The 25,505-nt window shown below is 46.7% G+C and overlaps 1 protein-coding gene across 4 annotated transcripts in view; it reads right to left on the reverse strand.

The window, feature by feature from the left end:
• LOC120933430 (KH-type splicing regulatory protein) overlaps positions 1 to 23,387 on the reverse strand; it is a 45,409-nt gene extending 22,022 nt beyond the window's left edge. For all 4 annotated transcript variants that reach the window (XM_040346645.1, XM_040346643.1, XM_040346644.1 and 1 more), the window contains exons 1-6: positions 23,191 to 23,387; positions 12,023 to 12,116; positions 9,832 to 9,870; positions 3,496 to 3,549; positions 1,435 to 1,474; positions 1,292 to 1,344 (exon numbers count right to left, since the gene is read on the reverse strand). In XM_040346645.1, the coding sequence (XP_040202579.1) occupies positions 1,292 to 1,344; positions 1,435 to 1,474; positions 3,496 to 3,549; positions 9,832 to 9,870; positions 12,023 to 12,116; positions 23,191 to 23,265 (355 nt within the window). In that variant the 5' untranslated portion in view covers positions 23,266 to 23,387. The remainder of the gene's footprint in view (positions 1 to 1,291; positions 1,345 to 1,434; positions 1,475 to 3,495; positions 3,550 to 9,831; positions 9,871 to 12,022; positions 12,117 to 23,190) is intronic.
• Between the last annotated feature and the right edge of the window lie 2,118 nt (positions 23,388 to 25,505).

Consider the following 25,505-nt stretch of genomic DNA (forward strand, 5'->3'; position numbering starts at 1 on the left):
ACAACATGCACACTTTCTTCTACAGGTCATGTAAAGTGCACTGCAGGATGCTGGCCTCATGTTAGAACTATGGGATCCTCAGTCTGCCATTACATCCTGATTGATGTGTGCGACTGGGTTTAAAGGCTCATAGGTTATGAGAAAAATTATGTACAAACAAAAACACACGTCATACCCAGTCATGTGACATGTCAAAATCATGTCTGGCTCTCCTCCAAATCCCAGACCTTTCATTTCTCAATGAGGCATCACTAGATACACGCCACAAACTGATTTTTATGGCGAATTAACTGCAGTGTGCCCATCAGAGTGGACAGAGATATCCCCCGCTGCGTTATAAATTACCCCCCAGTCTTCCCCCTGTGCTATGCCATGGATTTGAATCTTTTCCCAGGTCACAGCAGGACAAAGACAACTGTCACTATTTTTAAACTCTTTATCTGTGCACATGCTCTGTGTCATGTCTGGGGCGTAATTTGAAAATCTGTAACTTCCTGTCCATACATTTTCCATAAAGATCAGTGATAAGAGAAAAATGGCCACTCTGCAGACTTCTGTGAGATGTGTTCCAGTATTACCCTCTGATGATGTGAAGGAATGCAATGAGCAGAATGATAAATTAGAAAATGTCTATTCTCTAGGCATCTTTAATATAAAGTCTATATTGCTTTTTCTTGTATACCACTGCTATAATCCTTCCTTACTCAAATCAGCTCCTAATAACACCCCTCCCAAACATGGCGAATACCCCCCCTCTCCGACACAGCTTTAGGAATGCAGAGGTGAAGACACATCAGAGGGTCGGCAAAGATCGACACCCCATCTCGTACTCTTCTTGTATCACGGCCAATTAGATGTGCTTTCTAGTTCACATTAACATAATAGTGACGTATCATGCTGTATGTAGAAGTTTGTCTTGTCTGCAATAAAGCAGAGATAACGGTGTACTTCAACTGAGACGGTTGTATCAGTGACTTATACCTGCGTGCACGCTAGTTATCTGAACTTTTGATTTGGAACAGCAGTAGAATCCATATTAACCCCTTTGCGGTTAACAGAACTATCACAATGACACTGGCAGCCGGCCACCTGAGCCCGTCACTGACAGTGAACAGAATGTGGCGGCGTTACACAACAGGTGTGGGATACAAATGGCTTTTACACAGATTTGTTCCATTAGCTTCATTATCCTTTTGTCATTGTAATTCTGCATCATGAAAATGTCATTTTTCACACAACAGCTGTCCTTTAAAAATCCTCAGTAATGAGTCAAGAAATATTAAATACTCACTAAGTCCCACCATGCCGTCTGGCACACGATACTCTTCAGTCATTGTACCGGACCTACAAGGAGAAATGAGAATGGTCATTCAATTCTCCAGAGGAGGATAGAAGATAAAATACAGGTGACAGCGGCTGTGAAACAAATCTTACCGAGGAGGGAGGGACGATTGCGCAAGTGGCTGGGACATCGCTATAATATAAAAAGACAAAATGACATTAACATTTAGTATCCTCTAGACCAGTGATGACACCCCAGATGTTTTGGAACTACATTTTTGTACTTGGCGCTGCCAATATCAGCCACAGCACAACAGTAATTTAGCTCCTTTCCTTCAAAACTTTTTTTTGGTCATAGTATCTGCTAAAGAAAATTCCAGGTATGATCTAAAATGCATACTAGGACTAATCTAGGTATGTACATTTCATACCCGAGGCTCTACTGGGGAAGCCAACCATCACTGTAGTAGTCCATGCCATTACAGCAATAGCCACAATCTTCTTCCACAAAGTCCCCCGGGTGGCTTCCTCTCACCACAGGTCTCTCGATAGGCACAGCTGCCGTTCACAAAACACCTTGTATTTTTTTTGTGAATACAAAGCGATCTCTAATTAAATGAGCTGGAGAGGATGGACAACCACAAACTCCACCTTGTCCAATCAGATTGTATTTCTTTTAATACAAGGCAAAGTCTTTATTAAATTGGCAGCAGTGCCGAGCAAGCGCCCCTCAGTGGTTAGTGTACAGAGAGGAATTTGCTCAGCCCAGGAATATCGCTGCTGTAGTAGCACCGACTACTAAAAATAATTGTCAGCTTCACCAGTAGGCCCTCAAGTATGATATGCATACTTACATTCATTCAAGGTAGACTAAAGTAAGCAAAACAGAACACATACTCGGCTTCAGATTTAACCACTTTACAACCCTTTTAAAGCTTCATGTTTTATCACCTTAAAGTGGAGGTTCACCCGGAAATGACAATTTTTAACATTAGATTGATGCTCATTTTGTCAAGGGGAATCGGGTAGTTTTTTTAAAAACGAAGCAGTACTTACCGTTTTAGAGAGCGATCTTCTCCGCCACTTCCGGGTATGGGCTGCGGGACTGGGCGTTCCCATTTGATTGACAGGCTTCCGACGGTCGCATCTATCGCGTCACGATTTTCCGAAAGTAGCTGAACGTCGGTATGCAGGCGCCGTATAGAGCCGGACCGACGTACGGCTTTTCGGCTACTCGCGACGCGATGTATGCGACCGTCGGAAGCCTGTCAATCAAATAGGAACGCCCAGTCCCGAAGACCATACCCGGAAGCGGCGGAGAAGATTGCTCTAAAACGGTAAGTACTGCTTCGTTTTTAAAAAAACTACCCGATTCCCCTAGACAAAATGAGCATCAATCTAATGTTAAAAAAAAAAAAAAAAAAATTCGGGTGAACTCCTGCTTTAATGCATTAAGGTGAAAAAACACCTTGCACTCTCGGGGCCCCAGCCTCCCCCCGTTTTACTTACACGAGCCACGAAACTTCCATGAACGCAAGCCCGCGATGCCTTCCCCCAGCTTGAGGCGGCTCATCATTGGAGAGCAGCGCAGCCATTGGCTCCCGCTGCTTTCAATCAAATTAAAGACGTGGCAACACCTGGGGGCGGCACTGAGTGATGCACTTGGCGGCTATGGCCGCCACTGTATCACACGAGAGCGCGCCCGCAAGCTAACCCCCTTAGGGGAGCACTTCCCAGAAGAGGGCTAGCTCTTACAGGGAGGAGCCGAGACAGCCACGAGGGACCCCAGAAGACAATGATCGAGGCCACTCTGTACAAAACGAACTGCATAGTGGAGGCAACTATGGTAGGTTTGTTATTTGAAAAAAAAAAAAAAAAAAAAATTAACCCTTACAACCCCTTTAAGACCAGGACTTTTCAGGAACATCTTTGTAGAACATGAAAGATGTTACACCAGGTAGATACCCAACATGTCATGCTTTAAAACTGCGCCGAACTACAGTACTTAAACCCTCTACCGTCGTCACTAAAAGTCTCCACCACAGGGACCACTTTCAGACGCAGAATAACCCACAGTACAAAATACAGGGGTTATGGCCGCTAGCTGCTGCCAACATGGTATTAAATGTCAAAGAAATTAAATGTGCTGTGCAAGTGGTTAAAGGCCAATTTCATATCCCGCATAAAAAATAATAAAAAAAAACAGTTTGGTACCTTCATTTTCAAGGAAGTCTTCCATGGAAGTATCTGAGAGATGGCTCCGCCCACCTAGAAACAAGAAACACAATGTCCATTATAAAAAGTACACATACCTATATGCCTCCATAATACAATAAGCAACAGGTAACAAAGGTCTTTATTATGGTTAGTAAAATAACACTTCAAGTGATTGCAAGCCTTTTGTTTTTTTTATTTAAAACATGTCAATTTGGCTAAATGGCAGATCCATCCCCCATCGTGGTTTGGCTGACTCCACTCAATAAAAATGAATGTCTTACTCGAGGCTACTTTATTTTTTGGCACTATACCCATGGCTTTGGTTCAACAGGATCTCCAAATGTTCCGAAGGAAAGTCCTCCAATTTATTTGGGGAGACAAGAGGCCTAGGGTGAACAAAAGTACAATGTATACCCCAAAATGGAGAGGGGGGGCCTTGGTTTGCCCGACCTGCAGAAACACTTCTATGCGGCCCAGGTGGCCCAACTCACTAGGTATCATTCCCAGATACCACAAGCAATATGGATGGGTATGGGATCTTATTCCTGTCGTCCATACCCAATTTCTCATACAATGCGAGACCGACAATACTCTGCCCTACTTTGTCTTTCTCGCTAGAGATATGGGAAAGGCTCTCGAGGACGCATCAATTTAAAAACCCCATTGGCACGACTATTGCAAAATAGGGCGTTCACCCCGGGCCTCGTTCCCATCACGTTTGCTTGGTGGACCAATAAGGGTTTACTGCGTATATCAGATCTTTGTGATAGTAAGGGAATGCTATCTGAGCGGTCCATGATCGACAGATACCAAATGCCCCCCACATAACACTATAGGTATGCCCAGATTTACCACTTTGTGCAAACTTTAACCCGTAAGAGTGATTTAGTAGGCTCGACCCCCAGGGAATACTTATGTAGTCACTATGATAACAGAGGTCACATAACTGCCATATATCCGATATTGATGAATGTATCGACAAAACTGAACTACATGATCTAATGGGAAAAAGATTTAGAGGAATCCATTGACCTGGGGGAATGGCACAAAATTTCGGAGTCTGCATTCAAATCACTCATTATACCTCGATAGAGGCAAACTATTAAGGTTTTGTTGCGATGGTATATGGTACCAGCAAGAGAGGCCGCTTTTGTACCTGGAGCTACCTCCTTATGTTTTAGAGGTTGTGGTCAAATAGGATCCACTTATCACATTTGGTGGACATGCCCTAATGTCAGGAGGTTTTGGAATAGGGTCTACAGCTTCATATACTCCCAAACCAGACTCAACTTGACGAAATCAGCAATACACGCTCTTCTGGGGGGTGGGGTAGTGGAAGCCTCCAAGTTCCAATGGAGGCTTTTGACCTTCATATTTATCTCAGCAAAAATTACCATAGTCAGGAATTGGAGGTCCGCTGCCCTACCATTTGACCAGCTCAAGGGCAAATTATCGTGGCTCATGCTAAATGAACGGTTGACAGCATTGTGAAATACCTTAATCTTGTCCTGCACCAAAGTGTGGGACCCTTGGATTGGATATCTTACAAAATGACCCTCGGACACTTGCCATCCAAGTCTCTTTTTGCAAGTAGGGTCTCTGGGCACGAAGCCGTGGTCCTTATCCCCCCCCCCCACTTTTCCTTCACCGATTTGCCTCCTTTACCTTGCTTTCAAAAAACCTATGATATGTTTTTTTTTATTCTGACTTATAGTTAAGGTTCACTCTTGACAGATCATTGTTTACTTTGGACTATTTTGGTGATACGGATGTGTGTCTTTAGTGTCACAGACTAATCAACATGCTATTCCCTCAATGCGTTTTATATTGTACAATGAAAATGAAAAGCTGAGATTATCTTGTTATATTTATTTTTTTATAAAAAATAAAAAAACTTTAATAAAAACTATTGAAACATAAAATGTCAACTTGCCTCCAATGTGCAGCTCGTTTTGCACAGAGTGGCCCCGACCCTCCTCTTCTGGGGTCCATCAGCTCTCGTGGCTCCTCCACGCATCAGATAACCCCCTAGGAGAAGCGCTCTCCTGGGGGGGTTACCTTGCAGGCGCACTCCGAGTCCAGCACTTGCATCCATAGACATGAATGCCGGACTCGGCCCTGCGTCATTGGAATGGATTGACAGCAGGTGGAGCCAATGGCTGCGCTGCTATCGATCCAATCAAAAGCCGGGACAGCACGTCACCAAGGGAAATACGGGGCTCAGATAAGTAAAAAGAGGGGGCGGTGACTGACAGAAGTTTTCACCTTAATGCATAGACGGCAGGTATAGAGGAGGTCATAAGATCCAGTATGCTCATACCTAAGCTTATGGAGATCGAGTCGGTGCAACATATTGAAGTTCTCTTCTGATATTCTTTGTTTTGTCCTGAGTAAGATAGATCTTTGGTTCATGGCATCTAGTATATAGCCCAGATAGTTTAGCAAAAATCTAGCTTAGTCCCAAGTCAAATAGTAGTTTATGATCCACCCTAGATCCCTCAGGTAACGGATGCTTGACTGGAGATTTTTTGTCAGTGCTTCTGGTGTGCCCAAATAAAAAAGTATTTTCCTATACCTTCCAGGCATAAGTTCTTCAGAGCTTCTGCCAATTTTTTTTTTTTCTTTCTTTTAAATATTCTGGGTGCCGATGAAATACCAAAAGGTTAGAGCAGTGTATTGAAGGTGAAATGTAGCCTTCGGCCCCCAGACTGCAAATCTCAGGTATTGGTGATGATTTTTCTTTATCGTTTCATGTAGAGAAGTGTCCTGCAGGTCCACAAAGACTCCTGCAGGTCCACAAAGACTCCTGGTGGCAGTATGCTCCTGGAATATTGTGTGTCGGATTGATCTGTTGAATGGCTTCAGATTGAGTACAAGCCTGTATTTTCCGACGGTTTACTTCTGGAAAATATGGGAGTGTAAAATCTCTTTACCTTCTTCGTTGTGGGGGACTTTACATAAGCAGATCCCCCAAAAAGGACATTAGACCTTCTGCCAATCTTGATCTTTGGGGGGTGTTGTGACTAAATACCTGCTCAGCGGGGTATGGCATAGCCTGTGTCTAATGCCTTGAGAACAAAACTGTTATGTTCCCCATAGTAAGAGCATGCATACTGTATATGTGGAGGCGATCGCAGAATTGAAATTCGCTGCTCCAGCTTCCCATGGTCTTTTTAGTAGGGACTTTGTTCCAACTGGTTCCAGAATCCTCAAAAGAGTTTAGTCTTGTTGGCTATTTTGGAAAGCGATGCATCAACCTTAGGACACTTAGCCCACAACTGTGCGTCTCCCTCCAAGAACAGGCATCTGCGTTTTATCGCAGCAGGAGTGAAACACTTTATTTTCCGTTTCATCACACTCCGATAAAATTTAAGGGTTTGGTGAACTGGAAAAGTTCTTAGTGTCCAACAAATAAAAGAAAGCTTTGGAAATCTATGTCTGAGCATAGTCCATTCTCAGACTGAATCTTTTTCCTGCTCAGATCTGGCAGGATCCCCTACACTACAGGATGGAATAGCAGCCTGGCTAGTGGATGGGTAGTTGCTAGGACATGAAACAGTAGGGGTCTGAAGACGCTGTGCACAAGGAGGACCAAATGTACCCCACATTTGCTTTTTGAAAGGGGGCAGCAGGTCACCCCCCCGGTGATTCTTTAGCAACTATTTTGCTGATGCAATTTTAACAGCAGTTTTGTCCAATCTGAGGATAGTCTGACCGCATGATGCGCACGCTTTGTTGCTGGTCTTAGCCTTTTTTTCTTCTGAAGCCTTAGTCTGAAATGAGAGCCAGTGGACCCAGAATGAGGCAAAAAAATCAATGCTACACTGAAAAGCATTATGATGCACACAGGTTTGGCAAGTGCAGAGGTGACCCCAGCAGCTCTAGATTACCTTGGAGCTTTGCTGGCTCGCAGTATCTGCAGAGCAGGATGGTGCATCGTCTGACATGGTCAGCTTAAGTGAGCAAGAAAAGTGATGCCCCAGGTGCCACCCGCCCTGTAAGTGATATGGGTGGACACATACCTGCCATGGGTCTGACGCCATTACAGCTTGCCTGGTTTCCAGGTTAAAAAGACTGCCTCAGTAAACATGGAAGGGACGTCATAAGGTCCGACCAAAAGGGAGCTAGGGGAAATGACAGTGAGGGAGTACCCAACAGAGCACACGTCCTCCAATCACCGGCAAGATGGCGTCAGCCAGAATCACTACCAAAAGTGATGCAAATCGGCGTCCCGAAATCTGGCTGCCGCAATTTCATTACGCAAAAGCCAATGCGGAAGCATGCCCTGGTAAAAAAGGAGAGCCATCGGTCGCCCAACCAAGGAATCACAGATGCCCTGTTCACACACCATGAGCCTCAACAGGCATCAGCTGCACAGGGAGGCTGTCCCAGGATGCCAGAAAACTGGGGGAATGGTTGCCAACTCCCCCCAATGGGGAAGAAACCTCAGGCCCCTGTCCTAAGCTGCCTGACCTTCCCCAAAGACCAGTGGCAGCAGCTGAGCAGGAAGGCCCTTGCAACAAGCACAGGACCTGAAGGAAAATATCCATAGACAAAATAAATTTAAAGATTAGATAGATAGATATAAAAAACACGATCATGTAGTTCGAGGAAATACACAAAAAAGAGGCATCCAGGTATGTGCAAACTCTTTATAATAGTGGACATTGTGTTTCCTGTTTCTAGGTGGGAGAAGCCAACCCTCAGATGCTGCCTGGGAAAGACAACTTGAGGGGAAAAAAAACCCACACACATACATTCAACACTCAAGGGTTGAATGCTTGTCAAGACTAGGGGTAGAGGAATACGGTGCAAAACTCCTCACTCTGGCAGGCACACGTCTGTGCAACCAGTCCCTCAAAGTTTCTTCAATAAGACAACTATGGCCATGGTCAAACAACAACATCAAGTACAACGCAGGGTCAGATTAAAGCTTGGTTCACGCTACTGCGACCTGCAAGTCACGCGACTTCCAAGCAACTCGAGTACTACTTTAATGCGACCTTGAAGCAAGGGCGGGGCTACACCGCAGGAAATGCCTGGGTAATCTTCCTGTAATGTCGGATCCAAAAAAATCACATCAGTATAGATAAGGATCCGACTTGGAGGCAAGTCAACTTATATTCAAGTCCATGGACACAAGTCAGATAGCAGTCGCCTCGAAGTAGCACAGGAACCTTTTCTGAAGTCAGAGTGACTTCAGGAGTGCCAATTAGGCCCGCACTGGTTGACTAACATGGGATTTCACATGTCATGAGACTAAGGCCCCTTTCACATTGGACCTGTAGCCGCGGTGGCGGTATATCGCCGCTAAAAATAGTGGCGCTATACCGCCGGGATTGCCGCGGGAATCAGCCGCTAGCGGTGCGGTATTAACCCCCGCTAGCGGCCGATAAAGGGTTAATACCGCCCGCAATGCGCCTCTATAAAGGCGCATTGCGGGCCGTATTGCCGCGGTTTCCCATTGTTTTCAATGGGAAGGAGCGGTGAAGGAGCGGTATACATGCCGCTCCAAAGATGCTGCTGACAGGAGATTTTTTTGTCTCCCGCCAGCGCATCGCCTCTGTGTGAAAGCCCTCAGGCTTTCACATTGAGTCTGCAGTGAAGGAGTTTTTCAGGCGGGATAGCAGCGCTATTTTTAGCGCTGTACCGCATGAAAAACTCCTCAATGTGAAAGGGGCCTTAGGGTCTCAAGTCAGATCCCAAGTGAACCGAGCCTGGTAGAGTGATGTCGACCTAGCCCAGAATATGCCCATCAGATAAAAGTTACACAAGAAAAAGCCTGCAATACAGGGGTTAGATATTTTTTTAAATTGTATACACTGAAATCGGATAAAAAAAAAAAGCAAAGCAAATGCGGAATATTTGTACACATATATAGTAGTTAACAAGCTTAACCTTTCCTAGAATTGTTTCAATGAGGACAATAGCTGGCTCTTCAAGTACACTTCAACCTTGATTACTAAAAGGATTTCACAACAGGAAATCAGACAAATTGCTCCTCAGCCATCGCTGATCATCAGTTTGATGACTTTAATCGCACAGCCTCCTTTATTAAAACATCAGATGGAAGAACTGTCAGCTGCAACATGATTTCTGGGGTCAGCACGCCATGTCAGTGAAGGAATGTTAGTAATTCAGGTTAGTGAAGAAAATAGTTTGATTGAAACGCAAATATAAACCCAACAGGAGGATATAACCTCCACCCATTCAATAAAATACAAAAGCAACGTTTTCTAATGCATCAGAAACCCCAAACATATTCATAAGAGAGAGAAACTTCAGTAATATTACAAGACAAAAAAAAATAGGGAGATCGGAATGCAAACTTACGTTCACTTTGCGTGGCCATTTTCTTGCACTCCGGTTGGTCTGAAAAGCAAATAAAGACATTGGATGCCAGAGAAATGGTACAGTCATAGTGCAATTCACTTATTAATCAGGGTTTCTCTTTATACCACTTAATTTTTCATGCATGTTAAATTTGATCTTTAGCTTCCGTTTAGAGCGATTGTAAAGTCTTTGTTATTAAAGCGGTAGTTCCCCCTCAAAAAAAATGTTACCCTTAGATTCCTGCTCATTTTGTCTAGGGGAATCGGCTAGTTGTTTTAAAATCGAAGCTGTACTTACCGTTGTAGAGAGCGATCTTCTCCGCCGCTTCCGGGTATGGGTCTTTGGGACTGGGCGTTCCCTTCTTGATTGACAGTCTTCCGACAGGCTTCCGACAGGCTTCCGACGGTCGCATCTATCACATCATGATTTTCCGAAAGTAGCCGAACGTTGGCGCGCAGGCGCCGTATAGAGCCGCGCCGACGTTCGGCTTCTTTCAGCTACTCGTGAGTCGATGGATGCGACCGTCAGAAGCCTCTCGGAAGACTCAAACAAAATAGGAACGCCCAGTCCCGAAGACCATACCCGGAAGCAGCGGAGAAGATCGCTCTCTACAACAGTAAGTACAGCTTCGATTTTAAAACAACTAGCCGATTCCCCTAGACAAAATGAGCATCAATCGAAGGGTAACACTTTTTTTGAGGGGGAACTACCGCTTTAAAAAAAAAAAAAATGAAAAAAAAAAAAAAATACATGTCACACTTACCTCTGTGCAGTGGATTTGCACAGGGCAGCCTGGATCCTCCTCTTCTCGGGTCCCACTGTGCTGCTCCTGGCACCTTCCTCTTGTGAAGTGCCCCCACATCTAGCCGAGCTGCAGCTCCATGTGTCCATTCAGACATGGAGCCGCCCCCTTCCTCTACTGATTTACAGCCACAGGAGCCAATGGCACTGCTGCTTTGTCTCAGCCAATCAGGAGGGAGAGTCCCGGTTGGCCGACTCGTGGAAATGGCAGGACAGAGATGGGGCTCAGGTAGGGGTGCTGGGGGACTGCTACATACAGAAGGCTTTATCTTAAAGCATAGAATGCATTAAGAAAAAACCTTCTGCCTTTACAACTTTAACCCCGTCACACCGACTTAACACACATATGCGACCCCACACTGCACTGGGCATTTTTCTTTGGGGCCGAAAATATGCACATCTCCTTTTGTGCTGAGAGGGTCTCACCTAGAGCCCCAAACTAAGGTATGATCTAGGCAAGTGCCAGGGTTAGACCCCTTTCACACTGAGTTTTTCAGGCGGTACAGCGCTAAAAATAGTGCTGCTATACCGCCTGAAAAACTCATGCACTGCATACTCAATGTGAAAGCCCGAGGGCTTTCACACTAAAGCGATGCGCTGGCGGGAGAGAAAAAAATCTCCTGCCAGCAGCATCTTTGGAGCGATGTGTATACCGCTCCTTCCCATTTAAAACAATGGGAAACCGCGGCAATACCGCTCGCAATGCGCCTCTGCAGAGGTGCATTGCGGGCGGTATTAACCCTTTGCCGGCCGCAGCAAATCCGAAGGTATAGCGCCGCTATACCGCCACCACGGCTACCGCCTCAGTGTGAAAGGGGCCTAAGTCTTTGGCTCAAATAGGAAAAATAAACTATATATTGCTTCTGGGCTGTATTTCAGGTACAAAAAACACACATGTGGTATTGCTGCGATTAGAGATTTTTTTTTGGTTCACACGTGTGCGATGCTGGAAACCCTGCAAATCCAGTGCTGGTGCCTGCATTGCACCCGAATCGCCAGTGGTTCACATTGTCCTCTACGGGTGTCAAAACAAAGTTAATGACACCCCAAGATCGGTTTACAGGTCGCAGTGTGAACTATGAATTCGGACAGGAATTAAATCGCATGGATGTGAACACCCATGCAATGCGATTTTGGGGCGGATATTTAAAAAAAGGGGGGTCCTTCACGAGTTTGGTCTGAATGCCATGTGAATTCAGCCATACAGTTCTGTATGGCTGAATTTGCATCGCACAGACATTGCATGTGATCTGCACAGCAATGTGGTGCGAATCACAGGCGATTTCTGGCGTCGCACTAGTGTGAACCGGCCCTGAAGCTGGAAATCAGCTTTAAGTTCCCTTGTCTCCTCAGATTCCAGACTGGAAAAACAAACTAAACACATTCTTACCTCCATCTTCAAGCTGCCTCTTTTGTCCACCAAAGTTGAAATCTGGGGTGTTATTCACTCCACCAGGGACTTCACCGCCAATTTTTGCTGCGATCTGTAAGACAAAAAGGGATTTGGTTATTTAAATCACTCAATTTTCTAATTGTTAGAGGGGTCAAAATAACTTTTGTTTTTAACCACAGAGACGAGAAATGGTTTGAATAAAGGGCGACACAGTAAACCAGTGGGGCCCAAACCAACACCCTAGTGTTCACTCGCGTGAAAGCTTCACAAAGTTATACAAATAATGATCCTGCCAGTGAAGTTCACTCAAAGCAGTTTCCTGCAACGGTGTGACAACGATTCTCCTGAATTCCAAGCAGAGTTGTCACTCAAAGGCTGTACCTGCTTACACTATAGTAGGAGGAGGAGATGTAGCGGGGGTGTGGCTATCAGCATTGTCACTTCTGTTGTAACTCAATCAGCACATGGCTACACCTAGGTCCCGCCCACTGCAGTCTTGATTGACAGCACTGCCGAAACCCTCCCATTGTGAGTCACAGTACCCGGGAGGGAGAAGTGTGCGAGGCACAAATGAAGGAGAACCTGGTTCAATCAGTGAGGCTCCATTTATACTTCGGCAATGTGAATCGCCGCGATTCCAAGTCGCTGTAAAACGCAGGATGCATTTCCGATGCCATTACTTCTTAATAGCACGCCAATCGTGTTGCAACTTTGCCGCAATAAATCGGGCTGCAATTGCGGCAAATCACATGCCGTCATCCAAAAGACCGTCCCCCCTCAAGAGGCTTTCTCCACACCAGGGAGAAAGCCTTGCATTACAGTGTGTAGTTACAGACAGAAGAACAGGAAGTGAGGATTTCTCAGAAGAAATAAGGACATTTAAAAGAAAAATGGAAGGATGAGGTAAGTGAAGAAGGACTGCACTAAGGTAAAGGAAGATATTTAGAGGAAAAAAATAAAAACATTTTCCCTTTACAACCCCTTTAATATAATAAATTTGTATGAAGAATTTGTTTTGCAGGTGAGAGATGTGCGATTTTGTTCTGCAAGATGCAAGTGAATGAAACAATACAAATGTAAGGTAGTGGAAAAAAACGTGCCCTGAAGGCATGGAGTCTCATCTCTTATTTTTAAATTGTCCTTAGAACAAACAATAAGTCACATGCCTTGAAGGCTCTGGTGTAGTCTACTTTTTTGTATGCATTTATTTTGTGCTTTATTGTGTGTGTGTGGGGGGGGGGGGATATTTACAGAGTTCAATAGCTAAAGCTTAAAATTACAGCAACAGAGAGTCAGTCATAACACTGACCAAACTTAAAATAAATTCTATAGAGCTATATAAAGGGTAGTTTATACTTGTCCTTTCCACAAACCTCCTCCATTCATAGAAGCTGTACTATAAGCTTCCATGATTGGAAAGTGCACTACAAAAAGGAAAATGGATGGATGAAAGGTCTACCTCTCCACCATTCATTGATGCCATTGTATTGCTTCCATGAATGGGAGAAGGGTGAGGAAAGTGTGGGCACTCTTGATGAATGCCGTCCCCCCAGCGCTATTACCCCTCAGCACAGGAAGATTTAACGAGCAGAGGTAGAGGGAAAATTGACCGACGAAAGATTATAACTAAATCTGCAAAGAGCAACACAAGGAGAACATTGCATTGGCCAAGTAATGTGCTTTGCGCTGATTTATTTTTTAAAAGTTGGAGTAAACCTACATTTTTTTTTTCAGTGTTTCACAATTTATTTATTACACAGGAACTAGTAAGGGGTGACTCTGGGCCCCTTCAGTGATGAAGACAAAACCACTGGGGTGAGACATTGGGGCCCTGCAGTGACAGGAGATGGGATTACCGTGGCAAAGACTTTACTCCTTGCTAGCAATGTAGACGATGAGGTCCACCACACTGTGGCTGTAACCAAACTCAGTGTCATACCAGGAAACCAGTTTCACGAAGTGCTCATTTAGTGAGATGCCAGCCGGCGCCAGCTTTAAAGATGGAGGAAATTGAATTTGGGGGGGGGGGGGGGGGGGGGGGAGTCTGACATACACACTGTATGGTGTATAGCAGTCCATTATATATGACATGTAAGGTACAGACTTCCACTATAACTTCCCTATCATAGGCACTTTATGTGCAGAATCAATTCAAACAAACACAATATTAATGAGCACCACAAGTTATAGAACCAACTAAAACCATTTGCCCACCATGAATAAAAAATAAAAAAAAGCAACCATTCCATAAAGTGGTCTTTAAAATCACTGACTGGCATGAAAGGTAACTTTTCAGTTGTCTCTCAATACACCTTATTATAGACCAGCTATTCATCCAATGTGAAATTCACTGGCCACACCGACATAGAATAACCCCATTCATCAATCTGCCGCCCCCCTTGTTACTATGTCACAGATCACCATTCCCCTGGGCACACAGATACACACATATGGAGTGCTATGTACTGTGACATGGCTCATGAAGGCCTCTTGTGGCCGTTCTCTTGTGGGTCTCAGTAGAGAACTTCATTCTGCACTCCTGTGACACACATTCAGACAACAGCGAGCTAAAGCCTACTGCCAGCCGACGTCACCCAGCCAGTCCAGACTCGGGACAGATCGCGGCTTTAATGTCCAGATCCACTCAGAAGCCTGGACCAGCAGCAGGCTCGGCCTCTCAGTGTGCCACCGAGAGCCTGAGTCTGCCACTCCCAACCTCTTCACATCCCAGTGCTCTAGTGAGCGCTGGAGGGGGCAGAGCACAGAGCCGGTAACTCAGTCACCAACTCTCTGCTCATTGAAGACCGTGAACTGAGCGCAGTGCTCTTCGCTCACTGAATTCTCAGTACAGAGTAGGCAGGGGACAGATGCCGCATCGAAATGATACTGCACTCATGTAGGATTTTTTTTTAATAGTTCACCTTTACTGAAAAATCTGTAAAGGTGAAAACACAGGAACCCCCCCCCCCCCCCCCCCCCCATCCCCACTGACCTGGACCGCAGCAGTCTCCCGTTCTGAACCCCAGTAGAACAGCACGGGTGCTTCGATCCAAGGCAAGCAATTCATAATGAGCTAGTATGCCAAGCATACTAGCTCATTATGCCTTTTTCTTGCAGGTTTTTTTTTTTTTTATATATATTTTATATTTATATTTGTTCCCCCCCCTCCAAATCATGCTACTCAATAAAGAGGAGTTCCACCTAAAAATTGAACTTCCGCTTAACCCACTCCTCACCCCCTTACATGCCACATTTGGCATGTAATTTTTTTTTAGGGGGGGGGGGGGGGCTTCAGGAGAAGGGGACTTCCTGTTTCACTTCCTCCTTCCGCCGAGGGGCTGGAAAGGCGATTAGCTTAATCTCCTTTTCACAGCCCCTCCCTGTAGGCGAGCGCCTGTCCAATCGGACGGCACCGCGCCATTCGCGCATGCCCGGCCGTGAAGCCGAAAGCTGTCACTGCCGGGTGCCCACACCAAGAATGAAGACGCCGGCTGGCAATGGAGGGTGAGGAGCGGACCCCCGGCCGGCGCGTCGCTGGAGCCGTGGAGCAGGTAAGTGTCAGTTTATTAAAAGCCAGCAGCTACACTTTTTGTAGCTGCTGACTTTTAATAAACTTAAAAAAAAAGGTGGAAAACCCCTTTAAGTGTAGCAAAATGTGGCAATCTATACATTGGGGTTGATTTACTAAAGCTGGAGCAGCTGTGCATTATATCCAGCTTCTAACTTCAGCTTCTTCAATAAAACATGGAAGCTGATTGGTCTCTATGCACCATATTCTGCACTCCCCCATTGTGTGTGACACACCATTAATCCAATACAGGTAGTAACACTATGCAATGCAACACCAAACATACCACACTTGGTACACTATGCTTTACAATACACACAGGATACTACAATGTAAACATGTACAGAAAACTGCAATGTATCAGATACAAATACAAGGTGCACAGTGCTCTGTTGGGACTCTGCCCAGTAGGGAATCTGTCCACTGATCCCTGCAGAGCAGGCGGATTTCTGGTCCATGTCCACGCCGCTAAGGCCCCTTTCACACTAGTCCTGCGACTTGGGACTTCAAAGTCAAATGACAAGTCATACCCCACGATTTCCAATGAGCGCCATTCATATCTGTGTGACATCAAAGTAGTCCCTGCGCTACTTTGGTCTGACTTTGATGCGACTTGAGGTCCCTAGACACAGGCATTGCTTCAAGTCACGTCAAAAGTGCGGCGAAGTCGCATCAGAAAATCACTGTAAAAGAATCGAGGCAAAAATCGCATGAATTATAGATAGCACAAATGTGAAAGGGAACTCATGCAGACTGGACATGGACACAGCCCGCTCTGCTCTATGGAGGGTCGGATGTAAACAGAGTGCCCATCCGTTTATAGCTGACGGCCATCCAATCTGCCAGACGGGTGTTATTTTAGCACAAAGGATCGGATGGATGTCACGCCATGGGTCAGCCTGAAAAACAGACTGGTGTGAAAGGGGCTTTAAAGGGATACTAAAAAGGTATAAATGTCTTTTAAGACGTACCTAGTAGAGCAGCACGATTCTGGCTTAAAGCGGAGTTCCAGTAAAAAAATGTTTACAAGTCAGCAGATACAAATACTGCAGCTGCTGACTTTTAAAGGAGTTGTAAAGGAAAAATGTTTTTGCCTAAAATGAATGTCTGCAAGGTAGACAGACAGAACAGTGTAAAGATTGTGTTAAAAAACGAGTAAATACCTATTAAATTCCTTCATCTATATCACCTCCGGCATTCTAGTTTCTGTTCTCTCATTCACTTCCTGGTTTTCGGCGCTCGTTCATGTAAGAACTACATTTCCCAGTATGAATTGTGGCACTCCCAGTAATTCACACCTCCTTGAAGTCTCTAACACGTAGAGAGCGTCCTGCCGCAAAGATGTAGTTCCCAGGAGGGGCGAGCACGTCACTGACCACCGCAGTAAAGCCTCCCTTCACGGTGGTCAGTAACAATCAGACAAGCAGGAAGTGAACAGAACAGAGAAGAAATAGAGCAACTTCTGAGCAAAAACAAACAATGAGGAAGTGAAAAGAGGAATGTCTGCATGTAAAGGATGCTTATTATGAAAAAAAAAAAAAAAATAATTTCCTTTATTTATTACAGCAAAAAGTAAAAAATAGGGTTGTCCCGATACCACTTTTTTAGGACCGAGTACAAGTACCAATACTTTTTTTCATGTAGTCGCCAATACCGAATACCGATACTTTTTTTTAAATGTCATGTGACAGTTTTCAAACCACAATACAGACTAAGGATATTTTCTTTAGAATTATGAAGAACTCTAACTCAAGACATTATAAAAGAATAAAAATGAGTAAAAATGAATAAAAATGTTTTATTTGCTTGTCACGCAGTAGTAAAAAACTCAAAGAATTTTCATAGAACATGTTGATAAATACAAAAAAAGTATTCTATTTAGGTATCGGGAGCATTTGCGCAAGTACGAGTACTCCCGCAAATACTCGGTATCGGTCCCGATACCGATACTAGTATCGGTATCTGGACAACCCTAGTAAAAAATATTGAATTTTTTTCAAAATTGTCGCTCTATTTTTGTTTATAGCGCAAAAACTAAAAACCGCAGAGGTGATCAAATACCACCAAAAGAAAGCTCTATTTGTGGGAAATAAAGGACGCCAATTTTGTTTGTGAGGCACGTCGCACGACCGCGCAATTGTCAGTTAAAGCGACGCAGTGCCGAATCACAAAAAGGGGCCTGGTCCTTTAGCTGCATTTTGGTCCGGGTCTTAAGTGGTTAATATTAGGACACTTAACAGTCCTGGGCGCCTGAAATCTGTCCCTCGGCTGGAGGCTCCGCCATCTTTGGTACGGGAATCAGGCAGTGAACTTCCTGGGTTCCCTACTGCGCACACACGAGCTGCGCGATCCCAGTGGTCCCTTTTGTCTTCTGGGACCTGCGCATCTCCCAGAAGACAGCGGGGGGGGGGGCAGAGGAGGTGCCGGACGTGACCTAGGTCTCCGAGGCGACCTATGCCCGGAAGTGCGAACAAACACCTGGATTACAAAGGTATCTGCTCCCCCCTGAAAAGGTGTCAAATGTGACATCATAAAAGCGTAAGTTACATTTTTGGATGAACTCTGCATTACCCTCTTCCAGATAAATCTCTTTTAGAAGAGTCCTCTCTTACGTTTATAAGTACACCCCCCCCCCCCCCCAGGGACCCTGAGAGATACCCAGAGCTGTCTGGAGACACTGTACCCAGACAATTGTTCACCCATTACTGAATCCAGAACTCCAACATACAGGACCTTCTGGGAAAGATGCATACAGGAAGAGAACAGTTATTGTGAAACATTGTTCCCGCTTACCAATGTATATAAATATCACCACACACTGTATCCAGCCTCCATCCTTCCCCACTCAGCTAAAGGTCACATCTTTCCTCCAATCACCCAGCCTGCTCCCCAACTCATCCCAGCTGGGAGTCGTGTCCCTCATTCCTTCCTCCATAATTTGTCACGGCCCTCAACTCTAAGCCGAGAGTCGTCTCCCTGCCAGACTCCCAGCGGAGAGTTGTCCCCACTTCCTCCAATCAGACACTATGCAGTAGAAATGTTCCCGCTTCAGTCTAACCAGCCTGCCTACTGCCCTACTCTCATGTCTCTGCATTTTCTAACCAACTGGCCTGTGACCCAACTAAGCCGAGTCCTGTATGCGCTTCCACCATCAGCTAGCATGCCGCTCGACTCAGCCAAGAGTCTTGTGCCCACATCCTTTGACCAGCTATCGTGCTGCCCGACTCTTAGCCGAGACTCAACTTCCACCAGTTAGCCCCTATGCCACCCAAATCCCACCTGAGAGTCATGAGCCTACATACCCTAACCTGCCGGCATGAAGCCCAACACTGAGTCAAGACCCCCCTTTTCGAACATTATACAGGATTTATATAGCGCTGATGGTTCATGCAGCACTTTACACTTTGAGAGTAGACCGCACAAATACAATTCACTTTAAAGAACAGGGCCCTCTGATTCCTACTTTATTAGATTGCAAGTTCTAATCAACCACTACGTTGGCTGAATCTCCTATCTGCAGCCATGCTGCCTGATTTCCAACCAAGAATTGCATCCACCGCCCCTTCTACTAACCAGCCAGCTGCCCGACTCTCAGTCATGTCCATGCTGCCCGACTCAGCTGAATAATCGCATCCTCCCCTTTCTCTAATCACCCAATGTGCTGCCCACTTTCATCTGAGAGTCATGTCCCCATACCCTCTAACCAGCTGCCTGATGATGTGAGGAGAGTCCCATATGCTGCACATCACAACAAGACCCTGTGTGTGGAAAGTGAAAACAGCCTCAGCCGGGGTTCCATCCAGGCCACCCCCCAGAACTATAGACAGGAGCGAAATGCATTGGGCATGTGGCCTGAATAGAGACCGGGCTGAGGCTGTTTTCACTTTCCACACACAGGTTGTTGTGATGTGCAGCTTATGGGACTCTTCCCATCGGTATCCAGGGAGCTGGCATGAGCTCTGACCTTGCCTGCACATTGACACTTGGATGAGTTGTGCCTCCACTACCTCTAATCAGCCACCATATTGTCCCCCATACACAGTAATAGCGGACAAATGATCGTCCTTTCCTTGCATGCCAACCTCTTATGGAAAATGAAGGTTACTAAAGTTACACAATACAACTTCAGAAGTGATGGGTTGTATTTTCGGATGATTAAATGAAAATTTGTGAGTTTGTCCCTTTTGATAATTTCAGAGATTTCCTGATTGGCTTTGGAAAGCTGTGTACAGACGATCGGATTATCGTTAGATCGCTCCAAAAGGGTTTTTTTAATACAATTTTCTGATCATGCGTGTGCCTCTTTAGAGCCTCGTCCCTACTTACTCTAAGCTGCCCGACTTGGCTCAATCACATCTCCTTATCACTGGGTGTGCTACCCAACTCTCATCCGAGTCGTGTCCCTACTGCCCCTTTCACCAATCAGCCAGCATGCTGTCCGGTACTCATCCGAGAGTCGTGTCCCTACTGCCCCTTTCCTCTTCCACCAATCAGCCAGCATGCTGTCCGGTACTCATCCGAGAGTCGTGTCCCTACTGCCCCTTTCAATCAGTCAGCATGCTGTCCGGTTCTTATCTGAGAGTTGTTTCTCCTATAATCAGTAAACTTGTTGCCCAGCTCTCAGCCACGTCCCCTGCCTCCTCCAATCAGCCACTGTATTGCCGACTCTCAGTAGGGAGTTGCGTCTCCTCTTCTGCCATTTATTCAGGATGCTGCCCCCTGACCCTACTGGGAATAACCTCCCCATCTCCTCTAGTTAAAGCGGTAGTTCCCCCTCAAAAAAATTGTTACCCTTAGATTGATGCTCGTTGTCTAGGGGAATCGGCTAGTTGTTTTAAAATCGAAGCTGTACTTACGGTTTTAGAGAGCGATCTTCTCCGCCGCTTCCGGGTATGGGCTGCGGGACTGGGCGTTCCTTCTTGATTGACAGGCTTCCTAAGGTCGCATCTATCACGTTACGATTTTCCGAAAGTAGCCGAACGTCGGTGCGCAGGCGATGTATAGAGCCGCGCCGACTTTTGGCTACTCGTGACGCGATGGATGCGACCGTCGGAAGCCTGTCAATCAAGAAGGAACGCCCAGACACGAAGACCATACACGGAAGCGGCGGAGAAGATCGCTCTCTACAATGGTAAGTACAGCATCTATTTTAAAACAACTACCCGATTCCCCTAGACAAAACTAGCAGGAATCTAAGGGCAACATTTTTTTTGAGGGGGAACTACCGCTTTAACCACCACGCTGTAAGACTCAGGTGAGTTGTGCCCCTGCTTCCTCCAACCAGCCACCTCACTCTTGGATGAGTTGTGCCCCCGCTTCCACCAATCAACCACCATAATGCCCGAACCTCAGATGTGACTCATCTCCTCTTCCGCTATTTATCCAGGATGCTGCCCCCCCCGACACTCAGCAGTCATCTCCCCAGCCACCATGCTTCCTGACCATCAGGTACGAGTCCTCCCTGCTTCCTCCAACCAGCCACCATATATTGCCTGACCCTCATCTGAGAACTGTCTCCTCTTCTGCTATTTATCCAGCCGACTCTCAGCTGGGAATCATCCCCCCCCCTCTAGTTTGCCACCACGCTGCCTGACTCTCTGGCGGAAGTGGGGGCACTACTCCCCTATCGGCCACCGTGCTTTCTGACTCTTAGATAAGTTGTGCCCCCCGATTTGTTGAATCGACCACCATAAATTGCCTGACCCTCATCTGAGAGCAGTCTTCCTTTATTCAGGATGCTGTCCCCTACCCTCAGCAGAGAAGTCATCTCCCCACATCATCTAACCCAGCGTTTCTCAACTCCAGTCCTCAAGGCACACCAACAGGTCATGTTTTCAGGATTTCCCTCAGTTGAAACGGCTGTGGTAGTTACTAAGGCAGTGAAACTGATAAAATCCCCTGTGCAAAATAATGGAAAGCCTGAAAACATGACCTGTTGGGCGCCTTGAGGACTGGAGTAACTGGAGAAACACCGATCTAACCAACCACCACGCCGCCCAACTCTCAGGTAAGAGTCTCCCTCCCATCAGCCACCATGCCTCTCAACTTATAGTCACTTCTCATATTAGGAAACTTGGCCAGTCTGCTGCCCGATATTGCACGACCCTCAGCTGAGGTCACCCCACTTCCTCCAATCAGCCACTCTACTGCCCGATCCTCAGCCAAGAGTCGTGGCCCCACTTCTTTTACTGGTTCCCCAAAATTGTCAGCTAGTTGTTAAAAAGGTTCTCCAGTGACAGAATCCCCCCCCCCCCCCCCCCCCAAGGCTGATCAGGCCTTCCCCCCTGTACAGGTTGATCAGACCCCTCAGTCACCCCTAGGTACAGGTCTAATCAGGCCCCACAGTCGCAGCCCCCCCATACAAATCTAATCAGGCCCCCCTAGGTACAGGTCTGATCAACCACCCCCCTGTACAAGTCTAATCAGCCCCCCATCACAGGTCTAATCAAGCCCCCACACACTACAGGTCTAATCAGACCCCCCCATACAAATCAAGTTAGGCCCCCGGGTACCGGTCTAATCAGACCCCCACCCCCATGCAAAGCTAATGAGCCCCCCCCCCCTCCGGTACAAGTCTAAAAGCGCTGATCAGACCGTCACAAGCACCCCTAGGTACAGGTCTAATTAGACCCCCCCCCCATACAAATTTAATCAGCCTCAGTCACATGACCCCCCCAGTACAGACCCTCCCATACAAATCTAAACAGACCCCCCCCCGGCACCCCTAGGTACAGGTCTAATCAGGCCTTCACCCCCATACAAATCTAACCAGGCCCCACTGGTCCAGGTCTAACCAGACCCCCCACCCAAAGCTAATCATGCCCCTCGGGTTCAAGTCTAATCGGCCCCCCCAGAACAGATCTAAACACACAACCCCCCCCCCCACACACACAAATTTAATCAGCCCCAGTCACATGGCCCCCAAGTACAGGTCTGATCAGACCCCTACCCCCAATCACAGGCACCCCTAGGTACAGGTCTAATCAGCCCCCCCCCCCCAATCACAGTGTACCCCAGTACAGGTCTAATCAACCCCCCCCCCCCCCATCACAGTGTACCCCAGTACAGGTCTAATCAAACCCCCCCCATTAAAAATCTAATGAGCCCCCCTGGTCCAGGTCTAATCAGCCCCCCACCGCATCACATGGTCCTCCAGTACAGGTCTAACCTGGCCCCCCTCCCCCAGTCACAGGCCCCCAGTACAGGTCTGATGCCCCCCTGGTCCAGATGTGATCAGCCCCCCCCCATCACATGGTCCTCCAGTACAGGTCTAACCTGGCCGCCCTCCCCCAGTCACAGGTCTGATGCCCCCATGGTCCAGATCTGATCAGGCCCCTTCCCCCAGGTGTGATGGGGCCCCCCATGCTCTGTACATAGGCTCAGGCCTCTTCCTCCTCCATGTAGATATATGAGGACAATGTGAGTGTATGTAGTGTGGAGAGGTCCCCTCCATCCCCGCTCCTCCCCCGGTGTTCCCAGCTCTCAGGCCGCCCTCGTCTCACACACATCCCCCTCACACACACAATATGTGGCACACAATGCCGGCCGCACGCAGCCTCACCTCCGGCGCGCACACCGCCCCCTCTCCCCTTCTCACCTGGCGGGCTCTCTGCACGGCGTCAGCGAAGGCGTCCTTGCGGTTCCCGGTCTGGGCTCCGGGATAGTCTGACATGGCGGCGTCGGTGGTGGAGGCAGCGGCTCCTCAGCGGGCTGAAGGCGCGAACAAGGCCGCGGCGCGTAGAGCACTCTGGGAAAGGAGGCAGAACGGCGACCCGATGAACGACTAGCGATCCCACCAATGGCGGCGCGCCGAAAGATGCTGGCCCACCAACCGCAGGACGGGGGCGGGCCAAAGGGGGGGAGCCAGCGTGCGTCGCAGGAGACAAAGACGACAAGGTGGGAGCCGAGTGATTGCCGCAAGAGCGGGCCAATAGGCGGGAAACGGGCGTGGAGAGGCCGAGGAGAGTGACCAATAGGAAACTGGGGTGGCTGGAGGGGCGGGGCCGATATTGGTTTTATTCACTGAATTGGAGAAAGAGGAAATGATGGACAGCAAAAAGAGCCAATTAGGAAATGTATTGCAAATATTGAAGAAAATCCAATTCATTATCATTACAGTCAATTGTATGGGGGGCGATTTCCTAAAGATAAGGAAGGAGGGGACACAAATCGTCAAATTATTATCAGGATGAATATTGATTAATATATATAATGTAATAAAAAATAATACAATGTATACCACCCTCCATACTATGGAACATCAGCAATAAATATATAAAGTATATGTCAACCGATCTCTACATTTAATAAAATCTCATTAAAAACATAAGTTTCAATTTATCATTTTCAAAGTCAGAATTCTGTGAAAATTCTGAAATTTACAGTCAGAATTATTGAATTAAAAGTCAGAATTCTGTCATTTAACTACTAAAGCCCTAAAGATTTACCCCCCTTCCTGACCAGGCCATTTTTTGCGATACGGCGCTGCGTTACTTTAATGACGCTGTACACAAATAACACCGATGTCCTTTTTTCCCCACAAATAGAGCTTTTTTCTTTTGGTGGTAAAAAAAAAAGGCAGCCAATTTTTAAAAAAAATAAAAAATATATATATAGGGCCAGATTCACAGCGGCAATACGCCGGCGTATCTACTGATACGCTGGCGTATTTTCAAATTTGCCGCGTCGTATCTTGATTTGGAATCCTCAAACCAAGATATGACGGCTTTTGGCTACGATCCGACAAGCGTACGGCTTCGTACGCCTTCGGATCGTAGGTGTAATTTTCCGGCGGCCGCTGGGTGGAGTTTGCGTCGTTTTCCAGTGTTGGGTATGCAAATTAGCTGATTACGGCGATCCACGAAGATACGCGCGTCCGTCGCAATCTCTTACGTCGTCGCTAGTCGGTTTTTCCCGTCGCAAACATAAGCCTGCTTTTTCATGGCTTATATTTAGACAGCCCATGTTAAAGTATGGCCGTCGTTCCCGCGTCAAATTAAATATTTTTTTTTTTTGCGTAAGACGTCCGGGAATATGAAAGTACGTTATGCACGTCGCCGTTCAAAAAACACGTCGGGGCGCCGTAATTTTGCGCAAAGCACGGTGGGAAATTTCCTAACGGAGCATGCGCAGAACGTTCGGCGCGGGAACGCGCCTAATTTAAATGGTACACACCCCATTTGAATTAGGCGGGCTTGCGCCGGACAGATTTACGTTACGCCGCCGCAAGTTTACAGGCAAGTGCTTTGTGAATCAAGCACTTACGCCGAAAACTTGCGGCGGCGTAACGTAAACGGGATACGTTACGCCGCAGCGCAGGTACATGAATCTGGCCCATATTTTTTACTTTCTGCCATAAAACACATCCAAAAAAAAAGAATTAAAAAAAATAAAGTTTCTTTATCAATTTAGGCCAATAGGTATTCTGCTACAGGGTTTTAGTAAAAAAAAAGAATCCAGATAAGCGTATATTGATTGGTTTGCGCAAAAGTTATCAAATCTACAAACTAGGCGGTATTTTTTTTTTTTTACACTTTTTATTTTATTTTCCGCTAGCAATGGCGGCAATCAGCGACTTAAACCGGGGCTGCGATATTGCGGCAGACAAATCTGACACTTTTTAGGGACCAGCGACACCAATACAGTGATCAGTGCTAAAAATATGCACTGCTACTGTACTAATGACACTGGCAGGGAAGGGGTTAACATCAGGGGCGATCAAAGGGTTCGCACACCCCACCTGCAGACCCCGCCAGGAAGTCGGCACTGCGATGCGCTAATGACAAACATTGAGGCATTTACCGGTGTCTGCAGCCGCGCATCGCAAAATGTCTCACTGCCTGCGATTAGCGCAGCGCAGTGCCGACTTCCTGGCGAGCTCGGCACATGGGGTGTGCAAACACGCCGGTGACT

The sequence above is a fragment of the Rana temporaria genome, chromosome 3 (genome assembly GCF_905171775.1).
Source record: "Rana temporaria chromosome 3, aRanTem1.1, whole genome shotgun sequence".
Taxonomy (NCBI): domain Eukaryota; kingdom Metazoa; phylum Chordata; class Amphibia; order Anura; family Ranidae; genus Rana; species Rana temporaria.